This window comes from Mastigoproctus giganteus, chromosome 9 (assembly GCF_048544385.1).
Source record: "Mastigoproctus giganteus isolate SK-2022 chromosome 9, ASM4854438v1, whole genome shotgun sequence".
NCBI lineage: Eukaryota > Metazoa > Arthropoda > Arachnida > Uropygi > Thelyphonidae > Mastigoproctus > Mastigoproctus giganteus.
Window position 1 is genome coordinate 173121525 of NC_143583.1, and position 19104 is coordinate 173140628.

The 19104-nt window shown below is 37.7% G+C and overlaps 1 protein-coding gene across 1 annotated transcript in view; it reads left to right on the forward strand.

The window, feature by feature from the left end:
* Nucleotides 1-19104, forward strand: part of Arms (Ankyrin repeat-rich membrane spanning) — a 680132-nt gene that overhangs the window by 555298 nt on the left and 105730 nt on the right. Inside the window, exon 21 of the mRNA XM_090381558.1 lies at nucleotides 13660-13838. Within this exon, the coding sequence (XP_090237684.1) occupies nucleotides 13660-13838 (179 nt within the window). The remainder of the gene's footprint in view (nucleotides 1-13659; nucleotides 13839-19104) is intronic.

A 19104-nucleotide genomic window follows, 5' to 3' on the forward strand; every position in this document is an offset into this window, starting at 1 on the left:
TGTTTTTCCTTCTGCTTGGAAATTTGCTGATATCCAGCCAGTTCCTAAAAAGGGTGACAAATCCCTCCCATCCAATTATTGTCCCATTGCAATTACTTCTACTCTTTCTAAAGTAATGGAGAAATCAATAAACCGCCAACTCTTAAACTACCTAGAAACCTTCCATCTGATCATTTGGGTATGTAGCCAAATGTAAAAATTATGTTTTCTGTGGCCATCCCTACAAAGAGTGTTTTTTATTGGATGAGACTCCTTGATATAGTAGTAGTAGAAGAAGAAGCATGTGATGCAAGAAAGCAAGCTTATGTAGCATCAGTCAAAAAAAAAACAATTTCTCACATCCATTCCCTCTAAAAGTTTGTCCAGCTCCTCCTTGAATTTTCTTAAGCTATCAACTTCCACAACTACAGATGGAAGTTTATTTCAGCAGTCAACTACCTGCTGGCTAAAGCCAAATTTCTACACATTTGTTCTACAGCTGTCTTTCCTCAAGGTGAATTTATGCCCCCTCAGATTCGTAATCTGAGCAAGAGGAAGAATCCCATCAGAATTGAGCCTGCTTAAACTGTTCAAGACCTTATACACGTCAATCAGATCACCTCGCAGGTGCCAAGTTTCCAGATGCTGCAATTTACAGAATTTAAGCCTTTCTTGGTAAGAGGACCTCTTTGTCAACCTCACCAATCTTTTAGCCCTTCTCTGTACTTGCTCAAGTAACTCTACATCCTTCTTAAAATGAGGCTTACAGACCTGTACATAGTACTCAAGGTATGGCCTGATCATTGCCTTATACAAAGGGATAATCACCTTCTTTTCCCTACTAGCAAAATTCCTGTACATTATTGATAAGACCCCCATGAGCTACTTTTGCAGTCTGTTTGCAGTGCTCAGAAAACTTCCCATCTCATTGCACAATTACCACTAAGACTTTTTCATTCTCCACTACCCTGAGTATAGTATTGCACAGTTGGTATGTTACTCTGTGGTTACTGCTACCCTTATGCAGCACTTTGCATTTGTCAATGTTAAACATCAGTTGCCACTTCTCTGCCCAACTTTTATAGATCCTTTTGCAGTAGCACACTGCCATTATTGTCATTAACAACCCTGCCAACCTTAGTATCATCTGCAAACTTCGATATTAAGCCTGATATACCTTCATCAGTATTATTGATAAATATACAAAACAACAGTGAACTGCTGGTAGAGAAAACTTCCTCTGACAACACTGCAATTAATGAAGATTATTCTGAATATTAGAAAGCTATAGAATTTTCTAAATGCAAAATAAATTGACAAATTTAAACATCTGAACAAACATAAGATACTCTCTACAGAAACAAAAAGAAAATAAGAGCCTTCAAAGTCTTATGCAAATGTGGCCTTCGAAATAGGTTGAAGACTTAAAAAAGTCAACCAAGTAAGCTTAAATTTTGCAAATTAATATTCAGACAGAAGTCTACCACAACAGTTGACAAAAATAATAGAGGAAATGGATTTGGATCTCTTTCTGGTCCAGAAGCCCTATGCTGTTGGCATAAAATTTGTGGATATCCTTGAATTCTAGTGAAATACAGGCTGCAATGATAATTAGAAACTCAGAACTATATCTGTATGTTGTCAGTTTAACATTCTTATTTAGCTAGTATTTTGTGTGGGTGGACAAACAAATGAGGTATAATAAGGTGATGCATCTTATAATGGATTCAAATGCTCACTCTGTGCTCTGGGGTGGAGGGTGATGATAGAGGAATGGACCTTCTGGAGTTTCTTTCTGCTTTAAATTTGTGTGAATCCAACATTGATGTAACTGTTGTTGCAGATTTGTTGTAAGAAATATCAGGAACTGGCAAGTCCATGAAGGATGGGCTACAAGTAACCATATTTAATCCCAGGGGCTCACATCTGGTGAGTATGGGCTTGGCACACCCAGGGTCCTGAGCTGGATATCATCATTCTTCTCTTTCTTGGTGATTCCCTTCTATTTCTCTCTCTCACAGGGTAATTCAGAATTTTTTTTTTTTTTTTTGTTTTTTGGCTGGTGCAGCAAAAGCCTCATTTGGTGCAGGGAAGCCTCAGGCTTCCTTGCACCATATGGCTAATAATAATAATAATAAATGCATAAAACATTTGAAGTTTGTGTCACTGTGATAAATAGATTATGGCTTGAGATAATAAGGCTTTAGCTTAAATCTCTGAACTAGCTATATTTGTGACTCATAATAGCATTTGTTGGTAATATGCTAATAAAAATGTAAACTGCTAGTCTATATTTGATGCTTATATTAGTGATTAGGCTGGATAGTTGGGACTCTTGTATAGCAGAAGAGAAAGTGAAGTATATTAGTGATATATACAGGGTGATTCACTACCAGTGCGACAAACTTGCAGGAGGTGTAGGGGCCACAAAGACGAAACAGAATCACATAGCATTGCAGGGTCCGAAATGCCTTCTTCATGCGGTAGAGGACATTGAACGTAGAGGACATTGAGGTCGCGTGAACAGCGATCCCGCTGGAAGTCGGCATTTGCGAACCAGTTCCCAAGGCAGTAGGATGGACGAGTATTCAAACGTTGAACTGGCCGACGTGCACCTCGCGTATGGAGCTGCGGACTGTAACGGGCACGCCACTCTGCACTTGAATTGAACATTCAAATTGAACATTATGTTGGTTCAAATATGAACCAACATAATGTGTACAATAATACAATGGAATTTTCAAGGTTTCCGCAGTAACATTGATGATATTCGTGACTTGATTGACAAATATCATCCAATAGGTATCTGCCTTCAAGAAACAAACCTAACTCCACAAGTAAACATAGCAGTGAATCATTACAGTATGTACAGACAAGACCGATTCCCTTTCAGTGGACCACATGGCAGAGTGGCTATTTTAATTTATGCCAGAAAATGCCTCCACGTAAACGGCTCCAACTGCAAACATCTTTGGAAGCAGTTGCAGTACGAGTCTTGACCTTGGACTGAGTACAAAATGCACTGGGAAAAGACAAGTGACAATATATTGTCTAACCACAAGAGTCATGATTACTGCCAATGGAAGCGAAAAAACACCTTTAAATAGTTGTGACATCAGAACAAAGGGACACTGCCCCAAGACCTTGCAGCATAGACCCACTACATAGTGGGTCTGTGCAAACATCACGGAAGTGATAAAACCCCATAATGACAGCCAGTAGACTTGATTGTGACCCCCAAAATAATGACCAGAAAATAGGACCCAGACCACATGCAGTCTGGAAGGATGACATCTCAGATTTAACCCCTTATTAGTGTCCCACCTAGATGAGACTCAATGGCCAGCTTTTTAGGGCCTGCAAACTGATGGAGACGACATACGGTGGCACTCTCCCGCCGGAACAGCCTATTGGCGACCCAAATCAGCCTATTGGCGCCTCGCACTCTCTTGAGCGGATCTTTCTTTCCAAACTCCTGGGGAGGAGAGGCTTGCCTCCCCAATTTTCTCACTCTGTTGGGGCATGGGCATGTCTCACTACCTGCAGGGGCCATCTACTCTGTCGGCCCCTTATTTCCAATTTCTTCCCCCCCCCAGTCTTCATCCCCCCAAACGTTTGTCTTGCATAGCGTTTAGCCCTACATTTCAAAATCAAAATTCTTGCCTGAACCTATTTGGTTTTTAAAACTCACTTTCACCGCACAGCCCCACGTTGCATACTATTAATACTAACTTGTTAAGTATCACTAATATCAACCTCGATTTATTTATTTATTTTTATTTATTTATTTTTTTTTGGTCTTAGCCACTGAAATCCCAGGAAAGTAAGTGGCAAGACCAGCCAGAGTACAAATATTGGTAACACCCAGCCGGCCTCCTTGTGGCGGGTATTGGTAACGTCGGGTCTCACTAGGGGCCCAGCGGCCAACAGGCCGGATGAACAATGGGCACAACAAACTACATAGTACATATTCCACACACTTTTAAATCTCTGGCTTGTCCGATACGCGGAGATGGGAGAAATCCCAGGTGCCGGCAGACCCCAAACATACCTAATACCTAATACAGTTTACATTCTCACTGGTCTCACTTTACCTTCCACCAAATCAAGAGTATGCATTTGCAGATCTTGAAGCATTAGTAACTCAGCTACCACCTCTGGTCGTTATCGTGGGAAACATAAATGGGCACCATCCTCTATGGGGGTCTCAACTCCAAGACAAAAGTGGAAGATTGATCGAGAAAATATTGGAAGAGCAGAATCTCTCACTCCTTAACACTGGAGTAGCGACATACATCCATTTATCCACAAGAACAACCTCAGCTAGTAAACATTTCCATATGTTCACCAGTCCTATACCCACTTTTTGAGTGGTTGATCTTGAACAATCCACTTAACAGCTACCATCTCCCTGTGGTCTGCAAAATATTAACAAATGACATTACACATTATGATGGCCAAAAAAGATTTCACAAAGCTGACTGGACAAAAAAATACAACTCTTGCGACAATAGATGAATAAATAATCACTACTCAGCCAATAGACAATGCTATAACTCATGTCACAAACCAGATATTAATGGCAGCTGAAGCTACAATCCCTCGGTCTTCTGGCAAGTATCATAAACATGCCACAACGTGGTGGACTGATGAATGCAGTTTGGCCAAGAGAGAGAAGAACAAGGCTTGGAATCTTTTCCAAAAGTATCCCACTTCCTTCAATCTCATAAATTTTAAAAAAGCTAGAGCTAGAGCCAGATATATCCACTGTAGGGGTAGAAAGGATTCATGGATACATTTTTCCTCCACATTTAATGGAAATACAGATACCCATGTTATATGGAACAAAATCAGAAAACTTAATGGGAAATTTCTTTCAGTACCAACTCCACTTATAAACTTGAATGGACAGGAGATCACTAACTCCAAGGAAATCTCAAACATACTTGCAGCTACTTTTGCAAATATGTCAGCATATATACCATCCTTTCAGAAAATGAAAGCTGTAGCAGAAAAATACAAACTAAACTTCAATACTAGTGAACATCTCCCATACAACCAGCCTTCAATATAGAAGAAATGCAGATAGCTCTGGCTAAGTCAAGGAGGAGTGCAGCAGGACCCGATGGTGTTCACTATCAAATGATACAGCAATTTGGTCAAAAATCTCTAAATACGTTACTTAAATTATACAATAGAATTTATATTGAAAACTATTATCCAAACTCCTGGCATCACTCCCTTGTAATTGCTTTCCCTAAACCTGGCAGAGATCATACAATCCCCACAAACTATCGATCAATAGCTCTAACAAGTTGCCTCGGGAAAACCCTGGAGAAAATGGTGAATAACCAACTTACCTGGTTCTTGGAAAAATATAAAACTGACTGAACACAAATCAGTATGGCTTCCGCAAAAAAAAGAGCATCTCTGGACCCCATGATAAAAGCAGAGGCAAATATTTGCCATGCTTTTCTAAGGAATGAGCATCTGATCATGATCAATCTGGACATAGAAAAGGCCTTCGATGCTACCTGGCAATAGATAATTCTGAATGACCTCCACAACATTGGTTTGCGGGAACACCTACCAATTTTAATACAAAATTTTCTGAAGCTCAGAACCTTCCAAGTGAAATACCAAAACAAGCTGTCACAAACATATTTCAGGAAGGAGTTCCTCAGGGTTCAGTGCTGAATGCAACTTTGTTTACAATAAAAATAAATTCTATGACAAAAGTCATACCGAAAACAGCTGAAACATTCCTTTATGCAGATGGCATTACCATTTCATGCCATTCACAAAACATGAACATGATTGAAAGGCAGTTACAAAGCGCAGTTAAAAAAAATAGAATTGTGGACTAAAAACAATGACTGCAGAATATCACAACAAAAAACAATGGCCATATATTTCTGTAGAAAGCAAAAAATGCAACCAGATCCAGAAATAAGACTAGAAAACCATCTGATACCTCTAGCAAATGGTATACATTTCCTTGGCTTGCTTCTCGATAAAAAACTTAAATTTTTGGAACATATCAAATGCCTCCAAACAACCTGTCTAAAAAAAAACAATATTCTCAGAGTTCTTTCTGCAATGAAGTGGGGGCTGTTCGGTTCACGCTACTTCACCTATACTGTGCGATAATCAGATCAAGACTAGACTATGGAGCCCCTGTGTATAGCTCATGTAGACCAAGTGTCATTAAATGGCTTGATTCCATACATCATAGTACCTTACGAATTTCCTTAGGGGCATACAGAACATCGCCTGTACAAAGCTTATATGCGGAGACCCATGAGCCTTCACTATATCTCTGGAGGCAACTGCTGCTATTAAACTATGCTATTAAAATCCGAAGTCTTCCTCATCATCCTACTTGGCAGTATCTCTTCAGTCCACAGTGGGAGAACCTCTACAGCAATAAACCCACAATAAATAAACCAGATGGAATACGACTAAAAGTTTCAAAATGAGGCCTAAGCTTTGACAACGTACATGAGGATAATAGCATAAGTATTCCACCCTGGCACACTTTCGTGCCTAACTGTTACACTTATTTCAACAGTGGGGAAAAAGCACTCTGGCAATTGTCAACATAAAACAGATGCATGCAGCTCACTCATCACAGTTCTCTGAATATCTTCAAATATACACAGACAGCTCTAAAACAGATACCCAAGTTGATGCTGCAGTGGTCCTTCCACACTGTTATCTCACAGCAACTCCCAAACCAATGCAGTAGCCATTCTGCTGAGCTATTTGCCCTACTCATGGCCTTAAAATACATTGCATCCTCTCCTCTTCTGAAACATCTCATATACACAGATTCATTGAGTACAATGCATGCTCTCCAACAAAAGCAGACTCCATCACATCCTATCCTTCACCAGATAAAAGCTCATCTTGTGAAGCTCAAAAGCAAAAGAAGGCAAGTAAATTTCTGTTGGATCCCAGGACATGCAAGCATTGAATGTAATGAAAGTGCTGTTTGAGCAGCAAAGAATCCTACAAATACAAACTTAAGACTTTACAAAGTTCCACTTTCCAATTACAGACCTATCATAAAACAGATTCTTCACACTCAGTGGTCACAAATGTGGCAAAATTAACCAAAAAATAAACTGTTTCAAATAAAACATGAACTTCAGCCATGAAATTCGAGTCTCCGTAAGAATCAGCACGAACAAGTCATTTTAACCAGACTGCGCATTAGACACACACTTGTACTTACTCACGAAAGCAAATTCTCCAGAATGTCTTCACTGTTCTTGTCACCTCACTGTAAAGCATTTCCTTATAGAATGTTCACAATACCACATGGCACAACATCAGCCTTCCACCTCCCTATAAATATTCAGGATTCCCTGACTTTATCACAAATCCTAGGCAATAATTCCAACGTTGAAAATATATTTAATTATTTAAAACTAATAGGATATTTTAGCCAAATATAAACCATAATTAAGAAACGTCGTCATTGTCACATAATACTAATAGATAGGCGCAATATGGCCAAAGTTGCTTTTACGCCAAAAAAAAAATCCAACAACCGATTACATAGACTTCTAAATAGAGCTTTGCTGCTTTCTCTCTGGGTTGAAATGATGAAGCAATCTCATCCTCCATGCAAACTTGTTGCTCAGGTGAGTAGTCTTGGAACCTAGCATGCACAGACACAGATATTCTCAACTGATATTCTCAACATAACCCCAGGGGCTCATATCTAGTGAGTATGGCTTGGCACACCCAGGATCCTAAGCTGGATATCATCATTCTTCCCTTTCTTGATGATTCCCTTTTACTTCTGACTTTCTCTCTCTCTCTCTCTCTCTCTCTCTCTCTCTCTCTCTCTCTCTCTCTCTCTCTCTCTCTCTCTCTCTCTCTCAGGATAACTCAGGAATGTTTGTTTTTTTTTTTTTTTTTTTTGGCTGGTGCAGCAAAAGCCTCATGCTTCCTTGCACCATACGGCTAATAATAATCTCTGCCAGTTGCTTTTCTTTTATATGATTATTTTCTTTCATGATTACAGAAGCAGTGTTTATGGTTTCTGCAGCAGTGGTTGGAGCTCCAGGACCACTGATTTTTGTGATTGAATCACATCCATCTTTAAACATTCTAAACCACCTGCGAACTGTGCTATATGGAAGCATAGATTCACCATAAGCTTCTTTTAACATTTTATATGCTTCAGCTGATGTTTTCTTGAGACAGAAACAAAATTTGAGAGCAGTATACTGTCCTTACATGTCACATTCATTATTATGTGAGCAAAACTGAACAGGCATAAAATGACCAATTGCCAAGGTCTCACCATGCATATAAGTCATCTGCACAGTTGCTATGTGATGTAGCTTGATTCCATCTTCAATTCCATAGCTCAGCTAGAAATAGCAAGCAGTACAGTTGTCCATGAAAAATTATGATCATTCTTTATTGAACATCCCTGGTATTTTTATTTTGCAATATCAATTAATTAATATAACTTTATGGAAAAAAACGTATTTAATGTTACAACTAATGTAGTTTTAGTTCTCAAAGACCAAGTTGGGTAAATGTAATCTCATTTTACTGTACAGCTTTCTAATATTCTGAAAAATTTCCTTCATAATCAATGATGGAAATTTTTTCATCATTGATGTAACAACTTTTAATCAATTGCTCTGATTTCTTGTGGAATCTTTTCTTTTAATTCAACAATATTCAAAGGACAATCATGAAAAACTCTTTCCTTCAGATGTTCCCATCATGCCAGTCCCACTCTCAGAAAAGTCATACCAAGTGAACTGCACAAAAAAATTATTGCACAATATGAATGTCTTTGAATGTGGTGCAGTGCAGAGTTGCAAATCTCTTACTATAGGACCATATCTTTTCAAGGAAGACTTGGGTTTGTTTTTTTAGGAGCATTAGCAACTAAGGCCATATTGCTCTGGGATATGCAGTGGTCATTCCCTGACCTTTCTGCATCCTCCGCATTTGGTGGTGACAGGCTCGAACCCCAGTCTAATCAAGAAGCGTGTGCTAGGCACTGCTGCTCCTCCTTCCCACCTGGCAAGGAAGAAAACAAAATGGTAAAAGTGAATACAGAATGGCACATTCATTTGTTGCAGAAGTTTTTACAAAATGAGCTTTACCACTGGAAATAGACTATAACAGCATTTATTTCTAACAAGCTGGCATAATGCTTCTGTTCCGTCATGCGTATTTACCTGAAATGTATCCCAGTTGTTGTTTCAAAATTTATGACATAGCGTGACCTCACTGACCTCAGTGAAAATTAAGTTTTCTTGTGAGAATATTTGAAGAAATGCATTTTTCATGATTTTCCTTAAAATTTTATTGAATTTAAAGAATGTTTAAATTCAATAAAATTGGCAAAAATGTGTTATACTGGATCATGGAAAATTTTCAGCATAGATTACAAAGCTACATAGCAAAATGAGAAGGAATATTTCCATAGCTTAGCCTTTGAAAACTAAAACTACATTATTTATGCCATTAAGTAAAGCTTATTTTTGCAACATTATGTCAATTTCTTCAACTGATATTTCAAAACAAAAACCTCTAGTTTGCAGTGCAACATCCAGTAAGTGATGCAAGATGTGATGCTTATGATGTGATAGTTCATCATAATATTGCTATCAATCCACAGCAGATTGATACAGGCACAGTTATAATAATATGACACTTCTCTGTAGGCTGTAGAGTACCTGCAGGTGCAACAGTCTTGAGAAATTCTTCTAGTAGCTCTTAATTAATCTGTCATCCGAATACTTAAAATCAGACAACAACCCAGATTATAAGGCACAGCATAAACACACATTAGAGACAGAAACCAAAACTCACATAATTCAGCAGAATCATAGCTATTAATAACCAAAATTAAAAGATGGAAACATTAAATGAGCAAGAAATGGTTTTTTTTCATGATAGTGCACTTCCTCCATAGGCCAAAACTGCAAAACTTCTGTGCAGCTTGAAATAACACAGGAATAGCATTGATTATGCGTCTCCAAAAAAAAAAAATTAACATTGAAATAAAAGTATTGCTTAGTATATGGAAACCTTTGAGTCATGTTTCACCCCTCACATAACAGTAACTCACATATAACTGTGAGTTACTGTTATGTGAGTTACAGTAACTCACATATAACTGTATTCCACAAAATTATAAGACATGGACTTTACAAAAGTGGGGAGTGAAATAACTTCTCTCCAACAAGATGGCAATTAACTGACAACAGCCAAAGGACACTAATTGTGCTATGACAGTGATCTGTCTTCAAGGCATAGAGCCATTTCACAAAACATTAAGCTGCAAAATCATGAAAAACATAATAACTTGCATTCACCTTTTCAAATTGAGATACCAAAAAAAGAAACCTCATGAGACTTGTTTAAAAAGTACCAATACTTTTTAATAACTCTTCTCTAAATATTAAGCTAACTTAAATTGCAGCACCCTTAAAGAAAGCCCATAACCAGCACAAAACAACTATCTTCCAGTTCCACAAAAAAATAATAATAAATAAAATAATAATAAAAAACTGAGTGCAGTCTCTCTCTCTCTCTCTCTCTCTCTCTCTCTCTCTCTCTCTCTCTCTCTCTCTCTCTCTCTCTCTCTCTCAGTGCTCTTACTTCAATTTTCTGTCCAAAAAACCCATTGCACAGTGATGGAGTTACATAGTATTATGTATGGTGAATGCAAAAGATAAAAGATATAGTGGTCTTTGAATGACATTGACTGAGGAGGAAAAAAATGTCGACACCAAACCATGATAAGCTAAAATTAATACATATATCAGCCACTTATATTTTTATAGAAATAACAAGGTGAATAAACAGCATGCAAATAATCCATGACAGCATACAGAAAGAGGAGGAAAAAAATGTCGACACCAAACCATGATAAGCTAAAATTAATACATATATCAGCCACTTATATTTTTATAGAAATAACAAGGTGAATAAACAGCATGCAAATAATCCATGACAGCATACAGAAAGAAACCATATTGGATGAATGTTCCTAGTTGTTCTGATCTCCTGCCTCCCAAGTGTCTTGGTAGCCTATGGCTTGAAACAGATCCCCCTCACACTATGTGCTTAGACTTTAGCCCCCACACCCATGCAAGGGTTTTGTATCAGATAAACAAACAAAAAACATTTTTTTTGTTTGTTTTGCTTGCGTTTACCAATATTTCTTCTTTTCTTAATAGATTTCAGTACTTAATGTATGTAATTTTTAATAAAATATTTGAATATTTTAAAATGCTATTTATATTTTTAAATTAATTCTGCTGAAAATGAAAAACAAAGATACAGTCATAAAATACAAACATAAAACTAATAATCACTTTCATTTTCCAGTTCGGAGAACTGTTAACAGTGCAAAATATCAAATTTACATTTGCATACATATATGTGTCTTGTCAAACAAATAAACAGGTAATAATCATAGCAATTGAAGCAAAAAACATTTTACATCAACAATAATAATCAATACAAAAACAAAGAGGAACTACTTTCTGCCACAAGCCAGCAATGCACCAGTTTCAAACAACGTATAAGCAGTATGCTGTTTATGAGATGTTGAAAGTAAAACTGGAATGTTGAAGCAAAAGGTAGAAACAGTAAATAGTCATGTGGGATCTGATGTGCTCTTTGCATTTTTAATTCCAAATAAATAATTTTTTATTTCTGGAACATTTTAAATAAAAGTTTAGGATTTTAGGTTAAATTTGGGATAAATAAATAAAAAAAAAAAAAAAAAGTAAATCATTAAATAAATTTAGGGAGGCAGAAAAAAAATTGAGATATTTAATCATTAATTAACAATTAATGCATAACAGCTATTTTTGGAGGTCATCTGTCATGACTGCTACCTGATTAAATCCGCCATCCACAAAAACAGAAGAGAGGACAAGAAAATCCTACTTTTCATAATTTGAAAAAAAAGGTAGAATAGCATTGGCAATTTTCTAATCTGAAAGTTTTAAAGTGTATCTTTTTTCTTATTATTTCAATGAAGAATGCCACATTAGTTTACAGACATGAAATTTTCATGTTAAAATACCTTGTTTCTGATAAATTCTATTTGCTCATAATCGTGTTAAATCTGTGCTCATTATGATCAAGAAGCATTAAATTATAACACTTTTTTCCTTAACAATTTAATTAATACTCTTCGTTTGCACATGGGTTAATACTCTTCATTAACACAGTGGGGTTTCAAAGTGTGAAAGGGTTAGCTTCCTGGTACACCCACACAGGTGAGAATTTACATAAGCTTGGGGTTTTCCCATGCTGAAAGCTTCTGTACTAAGGTAAAACTCTAGTTTTACTAGTTTTACCTTAGTACAGAAGTATACCTGACTGTTTTTAAAGGGATGGTATACACTTAAATAGAAATGGTGCAAGAATATGTGCTGATGGTATCAAGGCAGTGTTAAGTGAGTCAGAAAACAGATTAATAGATAAGATCAATTAAAGTAAAACTCTAGTTTAATCTTAGGATACCTTAGTCTCCCTACAAACCATGTATATCTATGTCTACATTAGTACATCTACAAACCATATATACATCACTTTTTATAAATTAATGTACATAAATTTTAAATAAAGTACAGTCGGGTGAGTCTATCCCCATAACAGGTGCACCTTTAGGGGAGCCTGTGTTTAGGCTATGGGACATATTATTGTCCTTATTAATCCATAAGGTATCAACTAGTTCAAGTATGGAATTCTGATTTGTCTGAATGAAAAGCTAATATTACTATGATGTTGACCTTCCTCTTTCCATTCCTTCCTTTCCCAGCTTATGTATCACCACTTGCCATTGTAAAATGAGCAAGCTATAACTATCAATGCCGACCAGGCTAGCCGGGTGGGTAAAGTGCCTGCCTGGCAACCCAAAGGTCGAGGGTTCGAATCCCACCTCGGGCTTGGATCAGAGTAGAAAATGCAAACACCTTGAGAGGTGCAATATGGCCACAGAAACCGATGCGCCAACAACTAACAAAAAAAAAAAATAATAATAAAATAACTGTCATTCTCAAATATAACTTTGAATCAGTCTCATACAAGTGGAGTGGCTTGTTCTGAGTCTGCCTACTTTGAGACCTTACTTTATCTCCTTTCTCTGAGTCTAGAGTTACTAGAAGAGCATATTGGATGTGATAGTCCTAGATATTCATCTTGTAATGTCAGTTTAAATTTATTATTAAGCCTATATTTAATAATTGTCCATTTTTGTTCTTCAAATAGAGGTTATATTTCTTATAGGGCTTAACTAAATCCTTTTATAGGACTTGATACATCGGTTATATAAGCCTTTATGTGTTGGTTCAAATCAAACCATCCAAAACTTGTATGGTTTGAGAGCTTAACCATTAACTCCACCATTGCATAAAGGTGCATTGCAAAAATTGCATTCTAAAAACCCATTTTTTTTTTTTTTTTTTTTTTAATTCATTGTAAATTGGCTACTAAATGGGTTTTCAGATAGCTTTATTGTGTTTCATGTTTCTGAAACATTTTTGTATTTCCTTAAATTTTTTTTAGTATAATGAAAAAATCATACAATTTCAATATAAAAATTTAAAAAAAAAAAAAAAGAAACAAAAATATCTTAAAAGCAGTTTAATAGTACATATAAGGCTTTTAAATTTTTAGGGTCAAAAGTTACGTTCCTGTTTGCAAGGAGGAGGAACCTATGCTCGATTTGGATCGAGATGAAAGAAAGTTTGAAGTATTTTTGTCATTTCATTCTACCACTCTGCTAGTAAATGATCTCAAAGTGTTTTTGCCTTTTACAATCAATTTGGATCCTTATATACGAAAAGCTATACAAGGTAACTTCATTTCTTGCTTCAAAAATAAGAAAAAATTTTACAACCTTTTCAGTTATTAATTTTTAAATTTCTGATAATTACATAATTTCCTGTAATTTTTGTTAAATTATTTGCATGGTATCTGGTCAGAAAAAAATGAGCATCTATATGCATCCATTATATCTTTGGTTTTATAGATCTCAATTTACAAAATATTGGATTTTCTGGGTAGTGAACTTAATTTTTGTAGGGAGGAGGGTTTAGATAATTATTGCAACTAATATTAAGTAACTTCCATTAGAGAACATTAGCATTAGCATACGATGCATGAAACCAAGCTTATGCAGCATCAGCCAAATTAAAAAAAAAAGTAACCCTCCCATTTCAACCCCTCCATTCATTCCAAATGCCTCTTCAGTTCAGCCTTAAATTTATTTAGGCTATTAGCTTCCACAACAAAAGATGGAAGCCTGTTCCACCAATCAATTACCTGCTGGCTAAAGGCAAATTTCCACACATCTATTCTGCAACTATCTTTCCTCAGTTTGAAACTGCACCCTCTCAGGTGATTATTCTGAGCAAGAGGAAGAATCCCATCAGCATTGAGCATGCTCAAACCATTCAAGGCTTTATACACCTCTATCAAATCACCTCGCAGGTGCCAAATCTCCAGGCACTGCAATTTGCAAAACTTAAGCCTTTCTTCGTTAGAGCAACCCTTTGTTCCATTCACTAATCTTGTTGCCCTTCTCTGTACTCGTTCCAGCAGCTCTACATGCTTCTTGAAATGAGGCCTCCAGACCTGTACTCAAGGTGTGGCCTGACCATTGCCTTATACAAGGGAATAATCACCTCCTTATCCCCGCTAGAAAAATTCCAGTATATCATTGACAAGACACCATGAGCTACTCTTGAAGCCCGTCTGCTCAGAGAACTTCATATCTGCCTGCACAATTACTGCCAGGTTCTTTTCATTCTCTACCACTGTCAGTGTAGTACCACAGAGTTGATACGTTGCTCTGGGGTTACTGTTTCCCATATGTAGTACTTTACATTTGTCAATGTTAAACTTCATTTGCCACCTCTCAGCCCATCTGCTCAATCTTTCCAGATCCTGTTGCAGCAGCATAGTGTTAGTAGTATCCTTAACAGCCCTGCCAACCTCTGTATCGTCTGCAAACTTGGACATTACGCTTGATATACCATCATCAATATCATTTATAAATACAGAAAACAATAATGGACCCAACACTGAACCCTGAGGGACTCCATTAATAACATTAGTCCACGATGAGAAGTGTCCATCGATTACCACTCTCTGTCTTCTCCCCCTCAACCATCCCTTTATCCCTAGCAGCAATTTGCCTGCAATGCCACATTGCTCCAATTTGTGAAGCAGTCTTCCATGTGCAACAGTATCAAAAGCCTTTCTAAGATCCAAATATATAATATCAAAATTATTCCCTGCATCCAGTTCTTTTGTGACTGCATCATATTATCCAATCAAATTAGTCAGACAAGACTCTCCCTTAACAAAACCATGCTGTGTCCAAGCTATAACTGAAGTCTTGTCTAGATGATCCTGCAGTGCTTCTTTAACCAGTGCCTCCATTAATTTTCCTGGAACAGAAGTTAAGCTCACAGGTCTATAATTACTTGTGTCAGCCTTTGATCCTCCTTTGTGAATTGGGGTCACATTTGCACATTTCCAGTCTATGGGTACCTCCCCTGAGTTCAAGGAAGCTCTCATAATTATGGCTAAGGGTTTGCTTACTTCCTTTGCTGCCTCCTTTAATATAACTGGATAGATCCCATCCACCCCGGGTGCCTTTCTTGTGTTTATCTTCAACAGTTTCTCCTCCACTTTACTCCCAGTTATTTCAAGATTCTGTAGCTTACTGCTAGAGTTGAATACACCTCTGGCATTCCCCTCGCTGAATAACTCCTCATGTGTGAATGTCGATGCAAAATTTTCATTTAGTTTGTTAGCTACCTGAGCAGGATCATCAACAGTTGACCCATCGATATCAAGTGGACCAATCTGATTCATCCCCTTCCTTCTAGAGTTTACATAAGTAAAGAACTCTTTGCTGTTTTTCTTTGCATCCCTTGCCAAGGATTTCTCGTAATCTGCCTTCGCCTGCCTAACCTCCTTTGTAACTTGGTTGCATATCAACTTGTATCTACCATAGGCTTCTGTGTCATGTGTTAATTTGTAAGTATCCCATGCATTTTTCTTCTCTGCCATATGCCTCATTAGTTCATCTGACATCCATTTTGGCCTAAACCTTGAACAATATTTCTTAGTTGGTATGAAAAGCCTAGTAGCTTCCAAGATAAGTTCTTTGAATGCTTCCCATTTTGAATTTGCTGTTGGTAACATCATCAGTTGGTCCCACTGTATAGAATTTAAATACTGTCTCAATCCATCGTAGTCGCCTTTACAAAAGCAATAACCCTTCCCTTTACCCCTGATGGTAGTTACCTCTTTGAGTAAATCCCACTTCAGCACACTGTGATCACTGCCACCTAGTGGTTCATTTATCTGCAGATTCTTAATGCATGAAGGATCACTGCTGATAATCAAATCAAGAGTATTACTCCCTCTAGTTGCCTCCCGAACATGCTGATGTAGAAAACAATCATCCAATAAATCCACAAAAGCCCTGCTAGTGTGTGAGTGACCAGCCCAAAAATTCCAGTCAATATCTGGGAAATTAAAATCTCCCATTATAAGACTCTCTGATTTACTGGCCCACTCTATTTCCCTGTACAGTTTCTTATTATACTCATTAGAGTCATTAGGCCTATAGCACACTCCTACTCTCAATTTTGATCTCCCAATGCTTATGTCACACCAAACTGACTCAACACTGCACTGTCCAGCGATGTCGACTGGCTTCACTTCCTTGGATTTTATGTGTTTCTTAACTAATAGCATAACCCTTCCTATCCTGTCTATCCTTTCTGTAGACGTTGTACTCCACAAATTCCAGTTCTGCATCCCTTATATCTGTGTGACACCACGTCTCTGATATCCCAACAATATCTGCCTTTGATGTTTTGAGCAATACCTCAAATTCATCAAATTTATTTACTAAACTCCTAGCATTGGTGTACACGCAAGTATACCTGCACCTGTTTCTATTCTTAGCTACCCTAACACAACCCATGTGTTTACTTGTACCGCAATGGCTCCCAGCAGTCTCTGAAATATCATGAATCTTGTTTTTCAGGCCTCTGCTCATTCTAATAGAAGCAGTGCAAGAATCTCTTTCACCTCTGCCAGTGGCTACTGTCAATCTATTGGTCTTTGTCTCCCCCCAAGCTAGCAGTTTTCCGACCCACCTAACACTGCCTCGATAGCATCAGCAAATATTCTTGCACCCTTTCTATTTAAGTGTATCCCATCCCTGTATAAGCAATCTCTCCTTTTAACAAGTACAGTCCAGGCTAAAAAAAATTCTACCCCTTGAGCCTTGCACAATCTTTCCAGGGCCGAATTGATCGACAAGGCTCTCATCATATACTCCCTCCTATCGTGTCTGGGCAGAATTGCAGACACTTTCAAATTCAACCCTAATTCTCGACTTTTTCTGTTTTCTTTTGAGTTTCTATAAGCGCTGATTCCACTTATGACACTCCTAAGCAGAAATCCACTACATCCTCGTGGAGTTCTGTTATTTATTTGGTTTTTAGGAGCATTAGCAACTAAGGCCATATTGCGCCGGGGATATGTGGTGGTCATTCCCTGACCTTTCCGCATCCTCCGTATTTGGCGGTCATGCGCTCGAACTCCGGTCTAATAAAGAAGCATGTGCACCGCACTGCTCCTGCCCACCTGGCTACGGAGGCGCCCATGGAGTTCTGATCCCACCATTTCTTCTGAAAGTAGAGTTTCCAAAAAGGTCCCACCTATACCTCTTGTTCATTTTCCACCTAAGCAAGCTGCAGAACTATTATGTAAGGAACTTGAGGATTATTTGTTTAAAGAATCCAACAAAGTGACTAAACAAGTGTCCAAAAATGTTCTTTGGTACTTGGCTGGCCTTGAACATGCTTTAAATAAACTTCTCTTAGAGAATGCAAAGATTCTGACTAAACTGGAAGAAAATGATAAACATGTCTCTCTTCCTACACCTGCTGATTCCTCCACCTTGACTTATGCTCAAGTAATACATGGTTCACCTTGTTCCCCAGCACCTAAACTAAAGATAATCTCTTCCTCAGCGACCACTGTTGCAACTAAGCCAGCTTCGGCTGCTCCTCAACAGAATATTATTATTCTAAAGGCAGAAGAAAACTCTAATCTGGGTAAAAGCCAAGCTGTCAAATCAGAAGTGACAAAGGCATTGAACGAAAATGCAAAGGACATTAAAATAAAAACTATGGGGTTTACTCGTTATAAGGGGGTTGTTATAAAAACTGACTCTAAGGCTAATGCAACAAAGATTGCATCCTTATCAGCCTTGTCTAAAGTGGGGATCTCCTCATCACCCCCTAAAAAATCTGACCCATCCATGCATATTTTTGACGTGGAGAAGGACTTATCCAAAGAAGATTTTCTTGAAGACCTTTACTTCAAAAATCTGCAAGACTTCGATATTACACTTGAGGATCTTACCAAGAACCATGATGTGTCGACAGGAGTCAACCACTTGTATTCATTGAAGCAAAGCGAGGCCATGTGTTTAGCAAATGCTCAAGTAAACCTGAACCTCCAGTATGTGCAAATTGCAAATCTAGAAAGGACTCCAGAAACTCTGTTCGAGATTCACCCTGCCCATAGTTTATAAGAGCTAAAGAACTGATAAGATTAAAAACCAACTGAGTAATGCATCTTATAACCAGTCTGCTACTGCAGACAGCGCTATCACTTCTGACTTGTGTATCCTTCAACTTAATGCACACAAGTCTCATCTAGTTGCAGATGAAGTTCAGCAATATCTGGATGTTCACCAATTTGAACCCACTGGTGGCTCTTCAAGATAATATGGTTCTTGAATGGCCATACTGGCCCTTCAGGAACCATATTATCATCAAGGCAAAGTTTCTGGCTACCCTCTGTCCATCCGTGTTGTTCATCCCAATCATGTGAGCCACGCTCTGTGTTTGTTATCACAAACACTAATCTGAATGTTGTCAAAATCAATACCCTTACCACACAACATGCTGTTTGCATTTGTGTTTTGACCTTTAGCACTTCTTATTTGATAGTTTCTTTATTCTGATATTCGGGTGACATACAAGTCAAGTAGACCCAATTTTGGCAAAGTCTGGACAGTCT